At 31.0% G+C, this 27,078-nt stretch overlaps 1 protein-coding gene across 7 annotated transcripts; it reads left to right on the top strand.

The window, feature by feature from the left end:
- Window positions 1-5,604: 5,604 nt before the first annotated feature.
- Window positions 5,605-26,462, top strand: LOC100789554 (alpha,alpha-trehalose-phosphate synthase [UDP-forming] 1). 7 transcript variants are annotated; one of them, XM_006594648.4, is made up of 19 exons: window positions 5,777-6,074; window positions 14,403-14,562; window positions 15,016-15,466; window positions 15,677-15,774; window positions 15,891-16,279; window positions 17,018-17,132; window positions 17,323-17,424; window positions 18,482-18,632; window positions 18,975-19,063; window positions 20,881-20,929; window positions 21,953-22,053; window positions 22,542-22,729; window positions 23,185-23,302; window positions 24,513-24,680; window positions 24,754-24,876; window positions 24,949-25,036; window positions 25,118-25,248; window positions 25,352-25,450; window positions 25,919-26,462. In XM_006594648.4, exons 3-19 carry the CDS (start codon window positions 15,061-15,063, stop codon window positions 26,303-26,305), a joined length of 2,802 nt encoding a protein of 933 aa, XP_006594711.1. In that variant the 5' UTR covers window positions 5,777-6,074; window positions 14,403-14,562; window positions 15,016-15,060; the 3' UTR covers window positions 26,306-26,462. The 7 variants fall into 7 exon arrangements, with proteins under 7 accessions (XP_006594710.1, XP_006594711.1, XP_006594712.1 ...); XM_006594649.4 differs by lacking the exon at window positions 14,403-14,562 and adding an exon at window positions 7,501-7,606; XM_041008377.1 differs by having other exon boundaries at window positions 5,778-6,074; window positions 25,922-26,462.
- Window positions 26,463-27,078: the final 616 nt, after the last annotated feature.

Below are 27,078 nucleotides of genomic sequence, written 5' to 3'. Positions count from 1 at the left end.
CAAACACACACTAGGGAGATTATTAAGATGAAACTTGAATGTTAATTGAAGAATAATACATACAATTCACAATGATTTGTATGTACGTAAGTTGTCCTTTAAATTGTTTTTTTTTTTGTATTTTTTAGATTGTTAATTTATTAAAAATTAACAAATTTGTTACACATCATAATTTGTAAGTAAATTACAATGTACAAATAATTTATATTATCAATACGCGCGTCGTTTACTTTTAGTTAAAATATTTTTTTTTTGCTGAAAATAAAATATCTTCATGAGACTAATTTTTCAAAAAAGTATATTAACATTTAAGAGATAAATTCTATTTCCCACCTATTGTTCTATTCATATAACCAAGAATCAAACTCATGTGATATGTTTAAATTAAAATTTTAAGTTACTAATATCCTGCATCACACTTTTGTGAATCTCTTATTTTAAAATATATTACTATAATTCAAATACAAATCAGAAGTCATATATAAGATAATGTCTAATTAGTCGATAAAATAAAAAATTTCATATTAAAAGTATGTGAAAATTAAATCTTATATTAAATTAATTTTTAAAGTTACAAGTACGAGTATTGAGTGACTTAGTTTTTAAAATTTAAAAATATTTGTTTTATTTTTAAAATTATGAAGTATTAGTTATTTTAGTTTGCATTATTATGTATAAAAAATCATTTAGTAATATTAAGAATTATAAATTTATAATTTATTTTTGAAACTTTTATAAATAAATATATTTTTAATAAATTTATAATTGAGTTGTGTTTAATATAAATCAGAACTTGAATAAAACAAAAAAAAAATTGTTTAAGTCAAATATAATTTGGAGACAATAATCCAAACATGTTTTAAGATTCAGACTTTTTTGACAACTTGGTAAACTTTGTGTTTTTTTCTTTCTTTAGAGGTGATTTCTTTTGCTCGCTTTGTGGGTCTAGCACCTTTTTGAATGTATCCCCATCTCATTATAACACATGATCTTTTTAGTGTAATGGATTGTACGTTTGTCCTTCACCCTGTTTCACTTACGATTATTTTGTAGCATGTGACTAAACAAAAATTTATTTCTCTCGACATTCATTTGGGATTTGTATACTAGGTTCTTGAACTTCCTGCAAACACAGATAATTTCCTCTTTCCCCCCAATAATTTTTGTTTTCTTTCTCTTGTTTATGAGAATAGTCACACGCTGACCAAGTTTCCCAATTTCCCACAATTTCTATTGGGACAAGTTTAGTTTGAAATGGCTAGGGATGAGAAGACATCCCTTCATATATATTGATTTATGAGTTTAAGTTTGATGTGAAAATTTTTATATGATCAACTAATTAAATAATATTTATAATGGTTTTAAAAGTAATTATTATAGATGTAAAAAAGTAATTATTGTAAAAATGAAGAATTTTTCAAGATAAGTTTTCATTAATTTTTTTTACATTTTGAATAATTTTTTTAGAGTAAGTTACATTCATATTCCCTCAACTACGGACTTATTATATGTGGACTTCCTTAATTTTTAATTACCATAAATCAAATTATGAGTTGAGTTAAGTTGTATGTATCCTTAATTCTTAATTACCAAGAATTAATTATGAATTGAGTCAGGTTGTATACTTTAATTTTAGACTCATCAATAAAGTAAGTTGAATCGGGTTGACTTATTACTTTTTGAGCAACTTATGGTGTGTAAACCCTAGTGAGTCAAGTTGTTCACTTTGACACTCTGTACTTGCTTGGCAAATTAGGGGGTTTACCCATTATAACATAATTCATAAAAGAAAAAAAAATATTTTAAAAGAATAATTAAAAAATGCATGCATACAAACATTATCTACCATCTCTAGATCTACACCTGAATATAACACACTTTTAATTAATTAACACTTATAAAAAAAATTAGTTAATTTAGTTTGCACCATTAAATTTGTTAATCATATTATTGAGATACCCTTTTCTAATTATTTTTTACCTAATTAATTAATTTTTGTTAGTCATATTATTCAATCTTCATGAAAGAGAATACATTTATCTTATTAGTTATAATAGTTATTGTAGATTACTTAACAGTATTTTGATAAATAAAAAAGTAATTAATACAAGAGACAACCTAAAAATCTCATAAAAACTACTAAACAAATTTTAAAAAAGTATCATCTAAAATATTTCTAAGAATTTTAGATATGATAAATTTTTTTATAAATGCCATATATATATATATATATATATATATATATATATATATATATATATATATATATATATATATATATATATATATATATATATTACTCCTTAAATGGAGTTACTAGTAAATCTTTATTTAAGAAAAAGGTTAATGGGTTACCCTTAACTCGTTTTCTTGGCGGATCATACGAGACATGTCAAAATGAGTTTGTGGGTTAGAAATCCCTTGTTATTATTTTTATTATTATGTATAAAAAAACCTTAAATGAATAAAATTTATGAGTAACCAATTTTTTCACTCCTAATCCTAACTTTGTGGAAAGAAGAAAACGACATATATATGTTAAAACTTAAAAGATAACAGGAGACAATTTGGAAATAGTATACAATTTAAAGCACTCCTATGATAGTAAAATCAAATTTGTATCGAGTTGTTTTTGTTATTTCTCTACTTTGTTAGGTTGTTTCACAACACCTTTCAGTTAGCTGAAAGTTTCTTTTACCAGTTATTTTCTTTTTCTAAAAAATAGATTCGTTGATATAGCAACAATTTATTTTTAATAACTTTTAAACATTTCTAAAATTCTACTCTAAGCATCATTATAGCTTACCTAGCTAGCACCTAAATAAGAATATTTCCTATTTTAAAATATTTTTATTTAATATTTTTTTCATAATTATCTATTTATTTTTAAAAACTAATACGCTCACTTTTTTATATTTGATTTTTCTAGTACTTGTTTTTATCATTCTCTCACTGTCACAACGATGTTTCATCCAATTGCCTCATTATTTACTGTTGCCAAACTATTTTTTTTTATAATTGTTTCAGTAATACATTAATTATTACTATGTTTACTTTCATTTTTAAAGAAAACATTTATATATATTGGAAAAAAATCAAATTATAAATAAAAAAATATTTTAAAGAAATACTATTTTAAATTTATTACTATAAAAATAAATCTTTTAAATTATAAAAATTAAAAGTTTATTTAAGTAAAGTTTAATATTTCTTTAAAAAAGGAAAGAAACATGGGGGCAAGGCTCCCCACTTCTTCAAGTATATCTGATATGAAAGCACACCTATATATGCAAAGCCAAAGATGGCTATGGAAAACCATAAAAGTAGCGAATAGAAAAATGAACAAAGGTAGAAGAGATAGTGTGTGAGAAGTTACAAACTTCTCATTAGCCTTTCTCATTAGAAACAATTACAAGCTTTGTAGAGCTTTAACAGCTTATCTAATTGCCAACTAATTCAGTTATATTCTTCTGTTATAAGGAAATAAGTAAATAACAGAAGCTACACTAAGCTAATTCCCTAAGACATAAGGTCCTAACCTAACTATTAACGATATCCATCCCTTCTGATTGTGCCTATAATCACACATGGACACTCCCATAACTAAGATATGGTGATATCGTTGGATAGTTCCTAAAATAGCGGCAAGAACAAAGAGTGTTTGGAACCACGTCTTGCGCTAAGTGACGTGTGTTTCAGCATAATCAACTTATACATCTAAATGCATTTCATGATCTGGGTTTGTCTGATTGCGCAGCATTTGTAAATTGAGTTATTAATAATCAGTTAGTAGTTAGTTATTGACTTTCAGAAAGTTGCATTTGGGCCCAATTTTTCATATTTATTAGCTAGATCTCAGTTGGGTCATTGAGATTTGAGAATAACTGAGATGTTGATCCAGAAGAGGAAAAATTTAATTACAGAAAATGAAACGGTGGTTGAAAACCAACTTTATTTTATCACATCAATTTTCATTCACTATATACATACATACAAATTTGGTGCTTATTAATATCTCACCCCCTCTGGTAAGTGAAATCTTTATCAAAAACACATAACTCAAGATCCATTCCCATTCTTCCAACTAGAGCAATGCCCTACGAGGCTATGAGGCATCCCAAGGCACACCATAAAGGATGCTGAAGTTGTAAAGCAAAAGAATATGCCCTAAACAAATTGTACATAGCTCCCTCTTTGGAATTTCCAATGGATGAGTTCTGGTATTTTTTGTTCTTTTGCCGTTCTTTTACACACTAAACAAACTAGTAGCTAATCAGTAGACTAGAGAGAAAGAGAATAAATTGAGTGGAGGAAAGTGCTTGTTTTTGAAACAATAGTAATACGTGACATTCTATCACTTTAAATATTTTATTAACACTCATTATTATTTTTTATTTTCCATGTTGGCACTTTATAATTTTTTGCTTTCTGTGAGTATGCTTAGGTGACGTTTTGTTTTCTATTTTTATTTTCTCAAAATAATTTTTATTTTAAAATTTTTAATATTTAGAAAATATATCAACAAGAAAATACTTTAAGATGCTCGTGTGTTTTTATTTTAAAATAAAAGACTGAAAAGGTTCATTTGTTGTTTTCAATTGGGCATGTTTTTTAAAATATTTTCAAAAAAATATGCTTTCTAAATTTAAATGAAACATATTTTCATTCATATTTCTGTTTTATTTAAAAATGAAAAGAAAAAACATTCAAACCAAGTGTCAACTAAGTTATTTAAAACATGGTTAGACACTAAATGTCCATGCCTTGGTGAATAAATATTAAAATCTCATTGCATGTTTGGAAAAATGTTTGAGACATAAAAGTCACATACAAAGAATAGAAGTCACATAAAACTAAACCTAATAGTATTTGCACAGAGGTAAAAATCACGTAATTGACGTACAAACAAATATATCGTTAGACTTCTCTTTGTTGTGTCACATTTTTCACGTATTTAGATACACATCAAACTATAGATCAAAAAATTTGATTCGACAACTGGGATCTGGTGGCATAATCAGCCCAATTTAATTATTGGATCAATTATGCATATGGCTCGGGATAACCCAATCCATTTGAGTTAAACTTGGCAATACGGATTGATTTTTAAAATCCGTTTCGCTTGAAAAAATGCTCCAAAAAAATCCAGGACTTGCGTAATTGTATTATTAAATTATTATTTTGTGCATTTGTGTTATCAACTTTAATATTTTAATTGTTATTTTAGATTTTGGAGTATGAATGAATTTTTCCTAATCAAATAATGTTAGTTATATACTTATATATAATAGATACATATATAATTTTAATTTTTTTAATATATATCAAGTCAAACCGGATTACTTACTGATCCACTAGTTGGACTATTGATCCATTACCTCAACTAGATCACTAACTCGATCGAATTTCATAGCTTTACATCAAATGCACTTCGATCCACTCCAAATGAAAGCTCATTTATTTTTGAAATTTGGAGGTGAAGATTATATTATTTGTCACATTTACACTTTTCTATTTTATTGTATCTCTCTTTCTATCAAATCATGTCACACATATTATACTTACACTTTTCTCTTTTAAGGTGTTTAATAACACATGGGTGGTGTTCATCCATCTTTATCCTTCTTTCTATCGACCATTCTTTCTAAAACCAGATGTCACAGCCGTAGGTGTGTGTTAAATTAAATAACAATATTGTAATTACATTATGATTAAGAAAAAGGAAATTTAAACTTTTAAAAAACAATAAAAAGCAGAACAAATTCCCTCCAAGTGATTGGGCAGGAACAAAGCAGGGTTACTCTCTACTCCTTCGCCCCCCCACCCACACCTCTCTGCCCCTGCCAAAAGAAATGCGTTCGTGACCATGCCATGTCTGCTACTAAATGCGCTCTCTCTCTCTCTACTTTTCTATTTAAAACCCTTCCGTTTCTCTATTCCTCTTTCAGAAGAAACCTCAAAAACAAACCTCTCTTCTCTTTCTCTCTCTCTCTCTCTCCGCAAATTGCTGAACCTCTTCCGTCCTCACTTCAACGCAGAAGCGTTCGTACTTTCTAGAACTTGGCGTCATTCAGGTCAGATTCCTCTCCCTCTCTCTCGCTGTATATCTCTGTTTGTGTGATATTATTGGGCGGTGTTTGAATCAGAGAGTTAGATCCGTCGAAGTGCTAGAGATTGTTGCGTTTCTTAATTTTCTTTTTAATTTTTTGTGTGATGATCTTGCTTTGGTTTTCTGTTTGACTTGAATGAATTCTGAACTAGCAAGAGAAGTTTCTGTTCGGTTGCCGTGAAAATTTAACGAAAATCGAAAAGGAAAGAGAGAAAACATAAACGAAAACGACCTCTGTTTGTTTGCCGTATCTCTGTTTTATTTGCAAGCGTTCTTCAGTTTGATTTTCTCGGTTCATTGAAACGCAATTTTCATGCTCTGAGCTAGAAAATTCTAGTTTCTTTTTCTTTTTTAATTTCATGAATTTAACTTCTCCCATGCGTCATTATCACTTCTAGAAATGTGATAAATTCGAACAGAAATGTGAATTTTCCAATTAGAATCAGAAACATCGTTGACGCGTTATTTAAGCTTCTGCGAAGTGAAGGATGAAAAATCCAGAACTCAGTTTATTCACTTATTGTCAAATTGCGTCGAAATTGTGTTTACACGAGCTTCTCCGGGTAGATATTTTTGGTAGATATTGGAAGAAGGAGTACCAAAAATGACGTCACGTAGAGGGTTTGTGGTCCCCAAGGGTGTTTGTTAGTTTGCTTCTTTGGCCTCTGAGCGTTCGTATCCGCGAAAATTCGCCCACTTGTTCCTGGAAATGCCCTTTGAGACCTTTTCTCAGTTTACTCTGTGAAGCTTGTTTCCAAAACTTGTTTTGGCTGTCCTGTGAAGGATGGAATGGGAACTTGGAAAGAGAAAAAAAGAAGAAGCAAACACCATATTATTATGATGCTGAGGATAAGCTTTTAAGTTAAAAAAGATGATGGCTCTTGTAATTTCTCTGTAGATCGAGCAGCACATGTGACTCACTCAGGGCACCCATGTGGTGCAGTTTGTGGATGCCAGGAATGATGGACCCTGAAAAAGTTATAGTTGAGGTTTCTTCCGTTTTCTATTTAAGATATAGATTAGTTACAAGTAGTTTTCTCTCGAGGTTCAACACACTGCCTGGTCAAATCATATGTGACCATGCATAATCTGCCTGTCTATTGTTTATGGTAATGGGAATGCTTTTATAGAAAATACTTAGGAATGTTTGGATTTTTGCTTGTTCTAAAAGTATGCTTGAGAGTAAAATCATTATAAGAGTATGTTTGGTTATTCTCCAAGAATATGTTTGAGAATAAAACTTTGTCTAAAAACTTAATTTTTGAGAAGTATGACTTAGGATTACAAACTTGAGTTTAATCCAAATTTAAATTTATAAACTTTAATCCAAACATCTAGTAACAAGATTTTAAATTATGGTTATTGTTTCCTTTCATTTTTTTATATTACAGGAAATTATAGACAAATACTGTTGATGCAGTGGCAATTATTGTGGTTGCATGAAAAAATCTTCACATTACTGTCGAAATTACAGTCGCAGCTCTTTATAAAACCCTGGTTAGTAGCTTAATGGTTTTAATACAGTAATTCAGCTTCATCCTCGTCATTAGAGGCTAAAGTCTTATAATATAAGAATAAGAATTCAACTTAGGTGATCGATAAAGGTTAGGATGAGGTTAGTCATCCTCAAAGTTTTAGTAGTCAAATCAGGAAGCTTAGATATGCAAGCTATCATTGGAGGGGAAAATGGTCATACTTATTGGAGTGCTAAGCTTCGTGTGCTTGGTACTGAGATATGGATAAATTTTACTGGGCCTCTGGATTTTAGTTCCTCCCCCTTCAGCTTACTAATTACTATTGGAGAGATGGTACGTACTACGTAGAGATGAACTGTTCCGTTTGATTTTGGCTTCCACCGGGGGCTTAGTTTTCGTTATTATGCTCTGCTGAGTTTTCTTTACCCACCGTACCAAAAAGGCTGTTCCATTCGTTCCAATTCATATTCGCTTTGATAATTAATAGGGCATGATGGTGAACCATACTGCTAGAGAGAATAAAAATCTTGAGAGTCAATTATCAATGGATCTTTTAGATCTGTACTGAGAGTATAGACACAAGCAAGTTGACTGCCACTGGCTCAGAAGAAAAAGTATAACTGATGAATTAATGTACCAGCTTAGTATCTCTTGGTCCAGGAGCTGCGGGGTGAGGTATAGCACTATAGCCTGTAGACTCATGAAAAGGACATGAGCTGGTGTAACAATCAACAGTATTTTCATACAAACTTTATACAACTTTTTTTAGGCTATTAGTATTTTTGTTCTCACTTTTTTCATTTTTTACCCCACCTTATTTTTTCCTCGTTATATTTTCTCCTTCTGTCAACTAATATTTAATATTTAATATTTAATAAAATACTAACGTGATAGTATCATCTTCACTGTGACATAAGTATTTCTATTGAATATTGAATTTTATTTAACCAATGTAAAAAATTACACGATTAAAATATTGAAAGGATTAAATTTGAGAAAAAGAAAGAAAGAGATGAGTTTTGTAAAATTGAGAAAAAATTTTATATATAAATAAAGCAAAACAAAAGTAAAAGAAAAATGTGAAATAAAATGTTCCATCTGAAGAAAAAAATATAAAAAACAATATTATACAAGTTGTATAATTTTATTATATGAGTAATCTTTTCATAACTATTAATTATGCACAACTGTGGACTAAACGTATGTTTTTACATACACATATTTAAATATGTTTTACAAACGTTTTAAATATTTCATTTCACTTTTTTTTTTAAAAAAATCATTTCATATTGGGTATGATTCTCCTAATATTAGCATTTATTTATTTATTTTTAATATTTTTTCTCATAAAAAAGTCTCACTTAGTTTTTTTTTGTTTTTTTTTAATTATTAATTTTATATATTTTTTATTTTTTATTTTTTAAAAAATATTACGAGTTTAATATGGAAATATTTTGGTAAAACATTTTAAAAAAATAAAAGAATTAAGGAATCAAATAGAAATTTTATGAATTTATTAAGGAATAAAAATAATTAATTATTAATAATAATTTCATTTCAGCATTTGAGTTCACAAATTTTTATTATATAATAAATACCTTTCTCACAAAAGGACATAAAAGGATAATGCGTATGATTTTTATCACTTTATTTTAAATCATAAATGAGATAAAATATATTTCAACATCCATTATCTGCTTCTTATTCAAATTGGGACATAGTTTTTTTTTTACGGTAAAATTGGGACATAGTTAAAGTGTGACATTTTTATGTATAATAATAATAGTAATAGTAAAATAAATAATTTTCAAAAGAGAATGTGAATTTCTTTTTTATTATTGTATTCATGTGAATCATTTGAGGATTGAATGCTTCACAATAGATAGTTCTGTTCCTCTTTTCTTTCCATTTCAATCCACTGCAAAATGTGACATACATTTATCATGACTCAGTGAGGTTATAAGATAAAGGAAGTATTTACCAAGAGTTTTGATTTTGGAATACCTTGAACAGTATAAACAATGCGTTGACATTTTTTTTCCTCCCGCTCTTCTTGAGGTGTCTAAGTACTAACCTTGAAATATTTTTCTTTTCAAAAAAGGAAAGGAAGAACTTTCTCTTTCTTGGTGTTGGTCATCATACGTGCAACTTTCTGTGTTCGACTGTTGTGCTAAAAACTGTCATTTAAACTCAGATGCTTCGACTAATTATCATGTTCATAAGGAAGTCAAGTCAACTTTTCCCGAGGATAGAATGCAGTCGCATTCCTATTTCGTCAGCTCATTCTTTCTCATTATATTCATTGACCGAGGGAAGCTTAATTCCTGAAATTCTCTTGAAAAAAAGCTGTACCGTAGCTTGGTTGGGTTAATATCCAAAATATATATGGAATTAGAACGGTTTTTCCATCGTGAAATGTCCTTTCCAGTTTCCACGACAAAAGTGTACTTGTGTTAAGCTTGTTAAAGTGCTTTATACGGTTCTTACCAAAAAAGGAAATGCTTAAGACGGCTTGTTTTTTTAATTTTTACTAGAAAGATATACCCTATTGTTCGGGTCTTGACGCATCCTTTCTACAATTTGGGATACATATAAACATATTAGTAGATATGTTTTTGTTATTTTGTTTGAAAGTGAGAATGCTACAGTTGCTAGGGGGAATTGATACAAGGACATTGATGTATTCAACATTCTGTGTTTTACACATTCCGATTCGAAGCATGTATATCACTTAATTTGGAAATATCTAATAAAGGCTCACCCGATTTTAAGGTGAATCGTAGTTGAGGGTGAAGAGAGTAAAATAGGATGAAAAAAGAAAAAGTAAAGAAAGTGATAGCTATAAATTATGTGACAAAAAAGACGATAATAAGATGGAATAGTAGGAATCCATCCATTTTGTGAAATTATCATTGGATGAAATTCTGACCCTTTAATAAATTTTATTAATATAATATATTTTTATTATAGAGTAGAGATTTAAAAGAATTGACAGAGATTTTAACACTTGAGAATCTCAAATTTGTTTTTTCACTTTAGAGGATTTTTATAGCAAGAGTACTTTAATTGTTTGGTTGAACATCATTCAATAAGAGGTGCATCCGAACGCACTTATATCGATCCGACCATCAAACTTGTCGTCCCAGGAATTACTAGTAACCTAGCTAGTATGTATTGCCCATTAGCCCCATATTAGATTGTCGAGATAATGATCTCACTGGGTGATGAGATCTTCGGCCATGCTGTCTACATGTCTTTTGTATGGGGCCATAAAATTTGTGGTGCCTACCCTACCTGCATATATCTATGACAAAAATCAGTGGTTTATTGGAATTCCCTGGTCACCATGTATAGCTTTTACGGGTGACCATTCCTTTTGAAAGTTTGATTTCACGTATCTGGCTACGGCAATTTAATAATGCGAACTCCCTTTGCCTTCATTAGGAGAGAAAAAATTGATAGCCCTGCAAATCTTTCTGTTAATTATTACTACTTTTGTCGTTTTTCCCTGAACCAGTGGACCTTTTTCGCCCTTTTTGTCACATGTAATATGTTTTTTTTTTGTTAAACATGTAATATGTATTTCTCAAAAAAAAAAAAATGTAATATGGTTTGTTATCGTGGTTTTCGGGTTCGTTGTTTTGTTAAGATTCTAATTTTATTTCTCTTGGATTAGTATAGCTCTAATATTTACACTAGCTTAGTATAAGACAATGTTGCATTAAGTATTAAAAACTAATATCGTTTGGCGGTCGGTTTCACTTATTATGATGAACATTGGTTGAGTCTTCCCCTAGAAAAAAAGATATTTGTTCCTGGAGGCTCTTCCTTTCTGGAACATGCTCACCTTTTTGTTGGATATACATGCATTTTTAATAATATGTCTGATTTGATATGACTATATATAATTCACTTTTTGTTTATCTGAAATACAAATTCATTCATACTTTTATATAAAAAAGGTACAGACTTAAATTAAATGTGCATGTTGGTAACTATTTATTGGTCGGTGTACATAGTTCCCGTTATGCTTGTGACATCTTCCTGACCTTATCGTGGAACGTGTCTCCCCTCAAAACAATTCTTGTTACAGCTAGTTAAGATATTTGAGTCTTTTTTTTTTTTTTTTTACCAATCAGATATTTGAGTCTTATGCAGTTATATTGCACGTTAAAATATTAATTAACAAGTAATTGCCAAAATTTCAAGGTTTATTTTTAATAAAAGAATAATATAGTTGAATAAACTAGTTAAATTGGTTAAAGATTTACAACTGCAAAAAACAAAAATATTTAATTTATAGGATTTTGAACATTTTTAAAGTTTTTATTATTTTGTAATTCAAGTTTGTACTTAAAATTATTGAATTTGCATATTTAATTTCTCTTGTTTCAAATTCTTTAGCCATCCACGGACCACGGTTTCTACTCATTTAAATTTTCTCGTAACACATAATTCTGTCGTAGTTTTGTTATTAGAAAAAAGTACAAGAATGCTGAGAAAAGGACAGGGGAAAAAATTGTTAAGTTTATATTTCTAGTATATACAAACCAACATAGTGGAATATGATTAATAAATAACTTTCTCTAGCTCAAACATATAATTAGAAGTTCAAATTCATATATGTGTTAATTGAAATTGGTTAATACCATTTTTAATAAGTTTTATAAATAGAGCACCACTTTTGTTTGCACATTATTCAATCAATTATATAATGTTTTTCTGTGATACTTCTTTACTTTGATTTTTATGGTGTATGCATGGTCACATATTGATGTTACATGTATCTTTCCCTAAAATTTTGTCAAAGATTATTTTTAACCTTCAGCCGGAGTATACTCTTCATATACCCAAAAATATTTATAAAACCCTTTTAAAATTCCGCTTTGACGGATACTATGTTTATGTACCATTGGTGATTATTAGTATTAACTGACGTATGTCAGTCGTTTTTCATGTGCTGGCATGACTTGTTGGTAAATAGTAGTAACGTAGTAACAGTTTTAATTTATTATATTTAGTTTATTAAAAGAAAATTAGAATATATATTTTTCTTTGTTCTAAGATTTTGGTATGTCAAAAAAAGAGGGAGGAGGTTTGACGTATTCTTTTTCTTTTTAATAAATAAAAACCCCTACAGGAACCTGAAATTCATTTTGGGTCTGTTTAATAAGCAAAGAAGAGGTAAGAAATAGAGTGAATGTTAATAGGAAAGAGAGAAAGAGATGAATAATATAGGTAAGAAATAAAGTGAATTTTGAGGGGTTTGGTTTAAGAAAAAGAAAAATAATGAAAGAAAAAATACAAAAGAGAAAAAAAATCCTTTTGTGAAAATCGATTATTATATGCTTGGGGCTGTTTTAAACATCTTGTAAATTTTTTATTTGTGATGTGTAATTTATGATGGTTTTGACCTGAAAAAAAATCATAAAATATGTAATATGTGTTTCCCCTTATCCATTATTGTGCATTTCAATACACCTTTTTATATTTCTTTCCACTTATTTTCATACAACCAATCTCACCTTTTCATTTTTCATCTATTTCTTTTCTTTCTTTCCTATTTTTTCACAATTCTCACTTTACCAAACAAAAAATATAACAACATAAAGTGAATATTAACTTTTTTTTCTAGAATTTTATTTGGTGTAGATCAGTCATATTGAGATTTGACCCTATAAATTCATGTATACTATCACAATCCTTCCCGCACTAGCCCAACCTAGTAGATATCTTGAATTTAGTTTAGATGTTTGGAAGTCTATATTTTTTTAAATAACTATTTTATAACATTATTATTATGTAGGATAAATTTATTAATTTTTATAATAATTATTTTAAAGTCATCTTAAATATGATTTTTAATTAATTAATAATAAAAAATATTTACATAGAAATACATGTCAATTAAGCTTTTAACAAAAATTAATCAGCACTATCGACATAAATTATTTCAGATCAATATCATAATAAAAAAATATCAATTAAGCTTTTTTTTCTAGTTAATGGAGAATAAGTTTGTTTAATAAACCCATAGAATTTTATTGCACAATCACAGTCTAAATACATTTTTTTATTAATATATGAATAATTATAATTGTACTTTCTTTTCCACTTTATTTTTTTTTCATCTATTTTCTTTTTTCTGTCACATCATTATTACATTTGACATTTTCTCTCTTTATCCTCTTCTCTCCCCAACTCTCTTCTTTCCTCCTCAATCAATCCCAAACATTCCATTTTGGGGTGGATAATAATCAATACCCTAACTTAATCATCATCTAAGAAAAAAATCATCCTATTTTTTTTACAGATAAGGAAAATGATTTTACATTTCTGAAAATGAAGATACTGTATTTTAAAAAATAATAATAATTATCTACTAAAAAAAGTACAATAACATATCATTAATATTTTCTTTTAAAAAAATATTATTAATTAAAAAATAATAATTAAAATTGTCATTAATGTTCATTAACTTGCAAGTGTGAGTGTGATTTATTCTTTAAAGAGGATATAAAAAAGGCCAGAATACACGTAAGTGTGATGGGGTTGGAGGTTAAGGGGTTGGTTCTAGGATCATTTTCACGGTGAGGAATTTATCCATTTTTCCGAGTGAAGTATTTTCTTTCTGTTTGTTGGGTAATTTATCTACTTTTCTGAGTAAAATATTTTCTTTCTGTTTTCAACACAATCTTGGGTGTCACCTGCATGGCCGTGAGGCTATATGTGCCTTATAAAGCTTACACGAGGATTATACCACTTTCTCTTTTATTTCTTCTCTCACTTTGTTATTTCTTTACCATTTGATTCTGCAGATTGCCCACTCTCTACGTACCCGCATTGTCTGACTTATAAGCCCTTTGCCCCTAAGTAACCCAGCTGGAAATTGACACACTAAGCCAGAATTGTCTGTTTGCTTTCAGCGTCCGCTGATTTCCGAGGCGTCTCCTTAGCTGGCCTTTTGAACTTGTTCCTGTAATTTTCACTATTCTATTAAGTTTTCGCATCAGATGGACAGCTCTTACTTCTCGACTTTTTTCGATATACTACTACCATTCGGGCAATATATTTGTTTTTTTTTTTTTTATCAAAAAAACTACACGGTATTTCGACATCCTCCTCTGTTCCCATTTCTCTGCTTTGTTTGTATTCCATTTCCATGAATGTACCAACCCCAGAGATTCCGGTAATTCCCATTTGCATATATAAACTAGTGAATGTGAAAATAATTTCCAACTCAACAGGCCACCCTGTTGACCCCTTCTTGTTGCCTTCTGTAATTTCGTGAATTCTGTTTTCTCCTTATAGTCTATAATTCATTTTAATTTTCAGTAATTAGATTCTTAATTTCTTTCACTACTGTTATACTTTTATTAGAGGCTGAATTGGGGATGTTTTGTCATTTTGATATTTGCAAACAAAATGCAGGGGAGGAAGTTTGGCTACTTACTACGATATTGATATTCAACGCCAATGGTTGGATTCCAGAGTGACCATAAGCCCGGGAACAAGTGCAATGGTAATTCTAATAGTTTTCCGGTTCCGGATCGTCATGTACGACTTATGAGAGGAAGAGAGCTAAGAAAAAGCAGCAAGGCATCTCCTGATAGTAATAATATTAGTAATGTGGTTAGTGAATATTCTGAGCATAACCTGCGCTTAAGAGAAGATAATAGTAACTCTGCTGCTCCCTTTGAACGATACCTGGAAGGAGTGGCAGCAGCAGCAGCAGCAGCACGGGGCGCAAGGGAAGATGGGAGACCTTTCAGACAACGGCTTTTGGTGGTGGCCAATAGGCTGCCAGTCTCAGCAATAAGGAAAGGCGAGGATTTGTGGTCTTTGGAGATAAGTGCTGGTGGCCTGGTGAGCGCTCTCTTAGGTATGTGACCATATAGTACTTGTTCTGTGCCTTTACCTTTTTAGTTTTATCATTTTCAGGGTATAATGTATCTGCTCTGAAATTTCCATATGATTTAAAACTATAATTGGATTTAGAAAGTGGGTTCGAAAGTATACAATTATTTCATTTTTGGGATGAACTTGGTCCCCTAATTTACAAAGAATAACACCACCAGTTCTTTAAACAAAGGTGTGAAGGAGTTTGAGGTGAGGTGGATAGGTTGGGCTGGGGTCAATGTGCCCGATGAGATTGGACAAAAGGCACTTACAAAAGCTTTGGCCGAAAAGGTACTTCAGTTTCTCCATTACAATGTTAGAAATAACTTTTGCATTTACTATTGTGCTGTTTCATCAGTAGATTTTACTTATTTTAATCTTTCTCTTGCTTGTTACCTGTGTCGCAGAGGTGCATTCCAGTATTTCTTGATGAAGAGATTGTTCATCAATATTACAATGGCTATTGCAACAACATTCTGTGGCCCCTTTTTCATTACCTTGGACTTCCACAAGAAGACCGCCTTGCTACCACCCGGAGTTTCCAATCTCAGTTTGAAGCATATCAGAAAGCAAATCAAATGTTTGCTGCTGTTGTAAACAAACACTATGAAGAGGGTGATGTTGTTTGGTGCCATGATTACCATCTTATGTTTCTTCCACAATGCTTAAAGAATTATAACCGCAAAATGAAAGTTGGCTGGTTTCTGCATACCCCGTTTCCATCTTCTGAAATTCACAGGACATTGCCATCTCGCTCAGAGCTCTTGCATGCTGTTCTTGCAGCTGATTTGGTTGGGTAAATTGCAGTTTGCTCCTTTATTTAAGATTTTTTTTTTATTTGTTTAATTTTTGTCACTTAAAAGAATGAGTTTGATATGGGCATGCAGCATGCTTTTGCAATAAGATTGTTTCATGTGGCCCCTTGATGGTTTTGGCATGGGGAATTGTGCATAAAACTCCTAGAGTGTATGGCTATATGCTTATTTGGCAATAAGTAAGAATTTTTGCATGTGCTGAATTCACTGTTGGGACAATAAACCACTAGTTATGAATGAGGGGGCAGTCAACCACCTACCTAACTTGAAACATGAACTTCCATGAGCCATGGAGTTATTGTGAAATTCTACAGCATAGTTTCATTATTAATTTCCTTTCTTACTAATCAATGGGGGATAAACCTAATAACTGCAGTTGAAATGTTGGTAGTTTCCTTTTTGAGGTCAAACCGTTGGTTAGAGTAATGCAAAACATGTGATTTGAAACAGTTTGATGGGGCCTGGTTTGATTTTAAACTAGTTGAAGTCAAGGTGGAATAGTGAATATACATTGGTAATAATGCCCCAATAATTATGTTGAAATGACAGTATACTGCCTCTATGACAATTTCCAGTTTTATTTGACACACTTCTCATTTCTTAGGCTCTAACTTTGTGATTCCTTTTATGCTATATGTTGTATTTTCCAGTTTAATCATTTTCATTTTCTTATGTTGCCATTGCTGCTGACTTGGATAAGTGTAACTTTTGTTGAGTAGTTTTCACACCTACGACTATGCACGACATTTTGTTAGTGCATGTACACGCATTCTTGGACTTGAGGGCACACCTGAAGGGGTTGAGAATCAGGGGAAGCTGACTCGAGTTGCAGCAGTATGTGCTCACGAAATTCATCATTAATGCTCATGCTTCATATGTAAATTGAAAATTAGTTATTAAAATTTTTATAACAAACTTCCATAAAACATTTTGATTTGAATGATTCTTCTCTATATTTAACCAATTAACATGATGAGCTTTAAATTAGAACTACTTATTTACTTCTTTTACCCCTGTATGTCAGTTTCCAATAGGTATAGACTCAGAACGATTCATACGTGCGCTTGACCTTCCTCAAGTGAAGGAACACATCAAAGAATTACAAGAGAGATTTAAAGGAAGAAAGGTGCATCTTTCACTTTGTATTAACTGCTTTTTTTGGTTATACTTACATCTTATATTGTATTGTTCATCTAGGTCCTATTAATTGAGATTGTCCCTGAATTTTTTTTCTATTATCAATTAAAGATTATATAGAGTAATGAAAATTTGGGAGAAATTAAATACTATTAATTATAGATATGGAATTAGGTGATTTGCACTGGAGTACATTGTTATCATTTGAAATAAATTAGATAGAAAGGAAACAGAAAAAGGCTTCTAGGGGCATATTGCTGGCCAGTGGCCACAAAGAACCACCATCCTTATAATTTATTCTCATAGAATCATGGGAAATGCAACTTCATCTCAGAGTCCTTTCGTTATACACATACTTTTTACCAGTTAGAACCTCCATTTGCAGGGTTTGCAATGACTAGTTTCCTGTTGTGTTTTTCTCATGTTAATATAAGTATAACTAAAACCCAGCCTTATTTCAATAGGTGAGGTTGGATACAATGATGGATTCAAGGGAGGGCAATCATTGGTCCTAGCCCCCCCTTACTCCATTGGGTTTATATAAAATTACTTAAGATATATGAGTTTGAAGGAAGAAAAACTATCCTGTGAGAAAGAAAATTAATAAAGGCTTTGTATATATAAGTTTGAGTTCACATATACAATGAAAGTGAATATGTAGTTGCTTCTCACACTTCCAACAAAGATGTATTACATACTCTCAATTTTCTTTTTTAACATTGTCATTCAAACAAATTTAGTATAAAATAAACAAATACACTTTACTATCATTTGTATTACATACAACTATTTTCCATGCTATCAGGGGTGATATTAATAAGGATTTCTGTCCTTTTTATTATTTTTAAATCTTTATTTATGAAAAATATGTTGCATTCTTCCAGTAACTGAGCATTAATATAGGAGTGACTTTGTTATAAAATTGTATTTGTTTGGCTTGACATGTCATGACATTCTCTTTTGGCCCGCTCTTAGAGCCAAGTGTTACTTTAATTTGGTTCTATACAATTTGACTAGCACTTAACCTTTTTTTCCTGGCTTTACAGGTAATGTTAGGTGTTGATCGCCTTGATATGATTAAAGGAATCCCTCAAAAAATTCTAGCATTTGAAAAATTTTTGGAAGAGAATCGTGATTGGCGTGATAAAGTTGTTCTGCTTCAAATTGCTGTGCCGACAAGAACAGATGTTCCTGAGTGTATGCTACTTATATTATTTCATTTTTTTCCTTGTTCCATCCTTAGGGTAGTAAGGAAAATAGTATATGTGTGTGTGTGTATTAAAGTTGTTTCAAGAATTGGAAGATAAATTTTCTGTTTATATGAAAAGGAAAATCTATTAGGTAGAGATTCGACAGTGGACAGTTTGGGATAGTTTTCCTGTGGGAATATGCCTAATTGGTTGTGACCAACTTTACAAAAAATATTAAGTAGTTTAGGTGGATGCCCAACAGCCCAAGAATAATTTTATATCTTCAGCAGCCATCACTTGCCCATAATTTTTTTCTTTTTTCTTTTATTTATTTCTTGCATATTTACAGATCAAAAGCTTACTAGCCAGGTCCATGAAATTGTTGGTCGCATCAATGGCAGATTTGGAGAACTGACTACTGTTCCCATACATCACCTGGTGCGTTCTTAAGACAGTGATCATCTGATGATCCATTGTATCAATGCTGATACACTTGTCACATACAATTCAATATTTATCTTTTCTGTATATATTATATCTTGTTAGATTATCTATTTGAGCAGTAATGGTTGCAAATAAAAAAAATGTTTGAGACAACATATGAACTGTGGGTCCTTTTTTTATGTTCGACTTTATCCTGGGTTCATTTGATGTGCCCAGGTCAAACTATTGGTACAAACAAACCTTTGTTGAGTTTGCATAAGTTGCAAAACTGAAAATGAGTAGAGATGAATTTCAGGTTGGTCTGAACTCTAAAGATATTAAGCTATGTCAAATCAACTTGCTGATTGGTGCAAGTGCAACTGTATAAATTACTTAACTGACAGACAGCTTTGAATTGAAAGAATGCTGATTTTTGTACTTTCAATGAGTGAAAAGTGCATATGTCAAAATTATGCTTTTGGGCTTCTTTTTTATGCAATATAACAGCTATGAACATAATTAAAATTTTCAATTGTACCTATACTCTATCTGTGTTGGGTATGTATCTGTAGATTTGTACCAGAAACCCTCCATGGGTGCTCTTTTTAATATTATTTTGGTTGATCATGGTAACCAGGCAAACATTTTTTAACTCCTTTAAAGCATTTAAGTTTGTTGCATATTTGTTCTTAGTATATGAAGCATATTAACGTATTTTTACACTAATTTTGTGTGTGTAAATATACTTTTAGTTGTTTTTTGTTTTTATCCTAAAATTCTTCAGACACAGTGACTTGTATCATATTCTCTTGGTTTCTATACTCGCAACCATACCTTTATAAATTAGGATAATGGTATCTTTTAGATATGAATATGGTGTATATGTACTTTCATTTAATGTGGTGTCTAATTTTTAACTGTAAAACATGAGAAATTGATTCAAATGGATTAATAATCAGCTATTGACAACAGGACTGATTGCAAAGTTGTCTTTTTCTCTTTATTGAATAAAATTTGAATTCAATTAAATAAAATTTTTCTTCCCTGTTTATATTGTGGACTTTACACAGTTGATGTATGAAGCTAACAAGGACCAAGGATAGAGGTTTAATTCATAGAAAAGGGTGTAACAAGTTGATGCAAGTTGAGCACTTGCTCAAGCTTGTCTCTTGCCATTATAAGAGCCAAATCTAAAGATTAGGCTTGACTTGTTTACAGATATGAAGTTTGAGTTTCACTTGTTTAGTTTGTTTTTGGTTTTTGGTTATTTTCTTTTCCTTTATTTGACAATGAACATCTCCTCTAATGTTTTAAAAGTTTATTAGTTCTATATTTAGTAGACATTTTTATGCCAGACTAGAAGATAAGAGAGTAAAAGACTCTTTCAATACTAGAGTTAGATAAGTAGTAGATAGTAATAAATAAAATTACAATACTCTAGATAGAAATACAATTTACCGAGTAACACAATAAATAACTTATTATCTAAAATTACAGTTTTTGTTGTTGAATATATATATATATATATAGAGAGAGAGAGAGAGAGAGTGAGAGAACTTTTAATGTTAAGCTTGAATTTCAATTTTACTTGTGTTTTTTAGTTAAACAAATAAGTTTGATTTAGCATTTACCAAGTCAAAAATAGTCCAAGAATAACTCAATTCATTTACACCCGAATTCATAGCTATGTGCTTTGAATATTAGAAAGTCATGACATCAAATGTAAATAAAATTTGACATATTTTATGCTTATCTGATGATCAACCTGCATCCTTTATTAATTATTAATCACATTAAAATACTACAGCTTAATGAGTTTGCTATGATTGCAGGATCGCTCTCTTGATTTTCATGCACTATGTGCTTTGTATGCTGTTACGGGTACACTTTTTGTGCTTTTAGATTTCCTTTCCTTTTTAACGAAGTCCAGGGAGTAGCTTCTGATGTCAACTTGCCATTAATCAATAGTCAGCATGTGCAAAGATAGCTTCATGCATGTGTGAATAGTCAGCTTGTGCTTGTAAATGCATACTTATTTATCTAAAATGGAGTGTGCTTGTTTCAGTGTTCTTTTGGACATGATTCTTAATGTCATATATAGGATGTCACCTTTCCTCTTAAGCTCTTCATTGCAAATGTTATTTACATTTTTCTGTCTTTTCCCCCCTACATGTATGCTGTATGAAGTGTTAGAAACTGCTTTATGATGCTTCATTTGCTAATGGTTGCACTAGCACTTATATCATGGCTTGTACATGTCTTTTAAAATTTTATCTCCTATGTGAAGCATCTCTAATATTCTACTTGCTTGATCACAGCCTGAATGCATTTTTTAATTAATCATGTTCTTTTCTGAGTTGTGTTGTTTTCTCTTCACTTAATGACGTATAGTTGTGCTCATTTCGTTTTGTAAAATTTATAAAATTTCAGTAATTTCTGGTGTTTTGTGCCCTGTTTGCTGACTGTGGAAAAGTTGTTTATGGAAATAACCATCAAAGAGAAATATAACAAAATGGAAGCTATCTTTCTTAACAAACTCAAGTCACACATACACCACATTTACAACCAAAAATATGCTTTGACCGCTTTCACTGGCCGCTAGTATTTTTTAATTTTTTTTTGTGTATACACCCTGTAGATAAATATAAAAGCTTTTTCAACATTGTGTGAAATGAAGATAGGTTTAAAATATTATATTTTAGGACAATATATATTGAGAAAAGATGAAAGTATACCAAATAAGTCTTGAGCACCGCCCTAAGTTTATTAAACCCCAATTTATTACATATTTCCCTGTATTCTCAATTGTTGTTGAAGGATTAAGTTTGTTTGTTGATGATATTCATTTATTTTATTGTAAACTTTCTGCTAATAGTGTGTACATTCTCCCTGTTTCTTACTCAGATGTAGCACTTGTCACATCTTTGAGGGATGGAATGAATCTTGTAAGTTATGAATTTGTGGCCTGCCAAGATAAAAAGAAAGGGGTTCTCATTCTCAGCGAAGTAATTACTGAAACTTCATAGTGTATCTGTCTACTTTTAATTTCTCAATTCAGGCTTTGTAAATTTTGAATAATTAAGAAAGAAAAGATTCAACAGGTAGTAGTTGGAACTTTCCTCCTACAGTCTGTCAGGTTATCATCGTACAAAAGTTCATGAATCTGTTGCCTGAAACAACCCACCCTCCTTATAAACATATTAGTATTCCCAAAATCTGGTCTTATATACTTATTAGTATTCTCTGCACTTATCTTAAACTTTTAGCCATTTGAAGTAATTTGGACAAATTAGATACAATGTTTCATCTCTTTATTCTTGTCAAGATTATAGAGTTCTTTTTTATAGAAGGCTCTCAATGCCTATGATTTGTTCAATGTAGTTTTTGCATATTTCTTCCTTTTAACTAGATATCTATATTCAGCTGGATGATTCTCAATTGTTTTAAATAGACAAGTATCCTCTTGATCTAACATTTGGGATTCTTCTTGTAGTTTGCTGGTGCTGCACAGTCACTTGGTGCTGGGGCTATTCTGGTCAACCCTTGGAACATCACAGAAGTTGCTACTGCAATTGCCAAGGCTCTGAATATGCCATCGGCAGAACGAGAGAAGAGACATAAGCATAACTATGAACATGTAAAAACTCACACTGCTCAGGAATGGGCAGAAACTTTTGTAAGGTATACATTTACATAGTAATATTCCTGATATCTGGTCTTATACATTAGAACTTTCAACTTTGTGATTTATACTGAAGGTGATGTATCTTATTACAGCCTGTTTATTTCATATATACTGATTCAAAATTTTGTCTTGTGTCTCTGAACCATCCTGGAGTTGTTTTTCTTTCTTTTTTTTAAACATTACTGGAAGTTTTTTGCTTGATTTGACTAATTAATTATATTCATCATTTTGATTGTATCTTAAGACTTATGTTGGTTGTGGGAAATCTATAAAACCATGTAGATAGAATTATACTCAAATATGATGGTTATTTACTTGTGATGCTGTAATTTTAGGAATAGTAGAAAGACATGTAGATACCTGATTATGATTATGAACCAAAACATGTTCTTAAGAAGTAGATCTTCTGCTTGTATTTTTAATATAGATTCTTATCTTTTCATATGTGCAGTGAACTAAATGATACTGTTGTCGAGGCACAGATAAGGACAAAACAAGTTCCACCACGGCTCCCAACAGAGACTGCAGTTGAACGTTATTTGCAGTCAAATAATCGGTTGCTTATTTTGGTATGCTGTCTTATCATGAAGCTTATAACTTCTTTGAATACTAATCTTTAAGGAACCCTTTTAAACCTTTATCTCTTCTCCAAGTATTTTAGTACTTGTCTGAATGTTCCCCTACTAGGCCTAGCTACTTTAGAAAGACAGAAAAACACTAATTTGTTTTATAAATGGTCTTAGATGACAGGTATGTTGAAAGTGAAACAGACTTAGTTCTTAGATGAAAACTAGGAAGGTTGTAATGGAGACTATATCTGAAGTGTATTACTTACTGGAATGAGTCATCCGTTGAAAAGGGGAAACATTATTAGTAAATTAAGCCATTTTCTCCTGAAATCAAACAAACTGCATGTTCTTCCTCTGTCTTTTGAACCAAAGCAAACTCAAAGTATTTAATAAAATGACCACATATTATAAAAAAACCATGTTAAATGACAGGGCATGGCGGAATGGTGTGGCAGATTTTTTGCCAACTGCCATAGGCTATTTGTGAAAGGTGGTACCATAGGCTGCAATGTCGTGTTTATATGGCGCAATTTTGGCCTTCCACCATATTATTCCATCCACCATTGATAACACTGATAAAAAAATAACTCCGTTGTAAAATGTGGATAAATTTAGCTTGAAGATGACAAAAGTTATCAGACATGGAACAGTTTTATCTCAGGAGAGTCTAATAAGGAAATTTGCAAGAACCTGACAATTTTTTTTTTCTTGACCTGCCCAATTCTTATTGTCTAAAAATTCGTAATAGACTTGGCACAATGTGGTTGTTTGTAGAAGATGAACAAGATGCCTAATGAGTGAAGATAATGGTTGTAGTATCTCAGTACAAGAAGTTGTGAACAAATACAACACCATTTTAAGATGTAAAAGTAGTTGGGGAATCAAGAGAAATTAAGAGATGAATGAATGCCATATTAAGTGTGTTTCTGAAAGACTGGTTGACCATGGGATCTATATTATCAAAATATTGAGTGTCATGTTAAGTGTGTTTATGCAAGATATTTTTAGACTTCATCAGAGTAATGAATCTAATGCCAAAGTTGTGTTTCCATTATTTTAAAAACCCCTAAATAAAAACTTTTCCATTCAAATACTTCAATATATTTTATTATTTATTATTTTTCAATGTTTCACTAATATTAAATCATGAACTCTATCATTTGTCATAATTTTTAACATTTTCCCTTCACATTGGTGATACACACTGCAGGGTTTCAATGGAACTTTAACTGAACCAGTTGAGAGAGAAGGTGATCGGTTTAAAGAAAGGGAACTCACTGTGCATCCAGAACTGAAACTGCCCTTGGCAGAATTATGCAGTGACCCAAAGACCACAGTTGTTGTGCTTAGTGGAAGTGGTAGAGCAGTTCTAGATGAAGTAATTCTTGGTACATTTATTACTTCCTTCTTTTTGAACTACTTGATCCAATTTTAACTTATCGCTATTACAGAACTTCAAAGAATATGACATCTGGCTGGCAGCAGAGAATGGGATGTTTTTAAACCCTTCAAAGGGAGAATGGATGACAACAATGCCAGAGCAACTGAATATGGAATGGGTTGACAGTGTGAAGGTGCTTATTTGATGTTTTTATTGCTTTTCTCCTTCACAATATTGACTTACATTGATGATCCTATGCTTGCAGCATGTTTTTGATTACTTCACGGACAGAACACCTCGATCATATTTTGAAGAAAGGGAAGCTTCACTTGTATGGAGTTACAGACATGCAGGTGCTTGATTTGTGTTTAGGGAGACTATTTTTTGTTTTGCCTGCTGTCTTTCCAGTTACTGATCCTGTCACCATGATATAGATGCTGAGTTTGGAAGATTGCAAGCGAGGGACATGCTGCAGCATCTCTGGACAGGTCCAATTTCTAATGCATCTGTTGACGTTGTTCAAGGGAGCCGATCTGTTGAGGTGCGAGCTGCTAATGTTACAAAGGTAATGTCTTGTTAATAGTTGATTTTTCTCAGTTCTGTTTTCACCTGAAAATTTTCATAGTGATTTGAAATATATACACTTATCTTTTATTTAATTTAATCAGGGAGCAGCTATTGACCGCATTCTAGGTGAGATAGTCCACAGTAAATTCATGACAACACCAATTGATTACGTTCTGTGTATAGGACATTTTCTGACAAAGGTGAATTAAATCTTCATTTGATATTTGTTGCTGTTTTGTGAATTACTTTTATTATCTTGTTGGTCTAATGAGAAGTTGTGTTTGCTTTGATGTTCTTTTGAGCATGCTTTCATATGCGACAATTGTCAATTGTAATTTGTTTCCATAGCAAGCAAGACTAGTTAGCATATGATTTAACTTTTACCTCAGTAAGCCTTAATAATGCTCTATACTGCACAAAACTTGTGATAAAATGGAAAAAGTGGAAGCTCTAAAATTTAGTGAAAATTCTGGGTTAAAATTCAAACCTTTCCTGAAGTACGAAAGCATAGAGTATTTTACACTTGCCGCCAATTTGCTAATTAGGCTACACTTGAGATAACATTAAGAATCAGTGATGCTTATAGTGTAGATGTTTTTGAAGGAGTATTCTTGATCTCTGTTGCTATTGCTATGTTTGGTTCTTGAATTTAACACTAACAGTTGCAGCAGGATGAAGATATATACGCCTTTTTTGAGCCAGAGCTACCTTCAATAGGTGTGGGTCTTCAAAGAAGCAAGGGAACAGAAGGAGTAAAGTTTCCAGTTGAGAGGGTATCGTCATTGAAGAACCCAGCAAGTAGAAATGGAGCAGCAAAGTCGTCATCCCAAAAAAAGGGACAACGCCCTGTGTCAAATAATGAGAAGAAAAGAAACAATCATGTCTGCCGCGGGCCACGTCGGCTGGCTCCCGAAAAGATATCTTGGAATGTCCTTGACCTGAAGAAGGAGAATTACTTCTCGTGTGCCGTTGGACGAACACAGACCAATGCTCGGTATACGCTTGGATCACCAGATGAAGTTGTTGCATTTCTCAAGGAACTAGCCAATGTCTGAGACTTACCCAGCTTCAGAAATTCCCTATATTGCCAACATTGCAACTTGCCAAATTTACTCTCTTGTACACGATTTGCTTTTATTCTACGGGGGCACCCCATAATCATAACTTCACATCCTAACCTTTTTAGACAATATAATAATCAAATTAATTATCGTAAAAATATTTTTTTTTAAATTAGTTATGATATAACTTATTCTTTTTAACATCAATCAGTAATCGAGTTAATTATGATGTAAGTTTTTTATTTTTGTACTGCTATTATTATGATGTAAGTTATTCTTTATAGTATCATAATTAATTATTAAAACGAAAATTAGTATTATAATTAATTCAATTACCATTAAAAGATTAACTTGTATTGCTATTAATTCTATTTCAACTAAAAATAATAATTTTTATAAAATTTAATTTGATTACTATTAGAAATAAATATCATATATTTAAGAAAATTTTATCTAAATATGCATAACAAAGTATATTATCCATTTTTTAGGTTATATCATTAAAGTAATAACTACATTAAATATTTTTTTTCAAATCCTCCATCTTATCATTATCCAATTCATTCGGAATTTAATTTTAATTTAATATCTGTATAAGTTTTACATTAATGTTTAATAATACATTATCACATCTTTTGATAAATTTAATATCATACGATTGTTAAGATAATTAAACTTGTTAAATGATAATAATGTACCACCACCACCTCAGATTTTTCAGATGTCACGTAACTAGGCACAAAGTCCTTAATCATGACATTATCCTA

The sequence above is a fragment of the Glycine max genome, chromosome 13, assembly GCF_000004515.6.
Source record: "Glycine max cultivar Williams 82 chromosome 13, Glycine_max_v4.0, whole genome shotgun sequence".
Lineage (NCBI taxonomy): Eukaryota > Viridiplantae > Streptophyta > Magnoliopsida > Fabales > Fabaceae > Glycine > Glycine max.
This window is presented reverse-complemented; position numbering and strand designations above follow the sequence as displayed.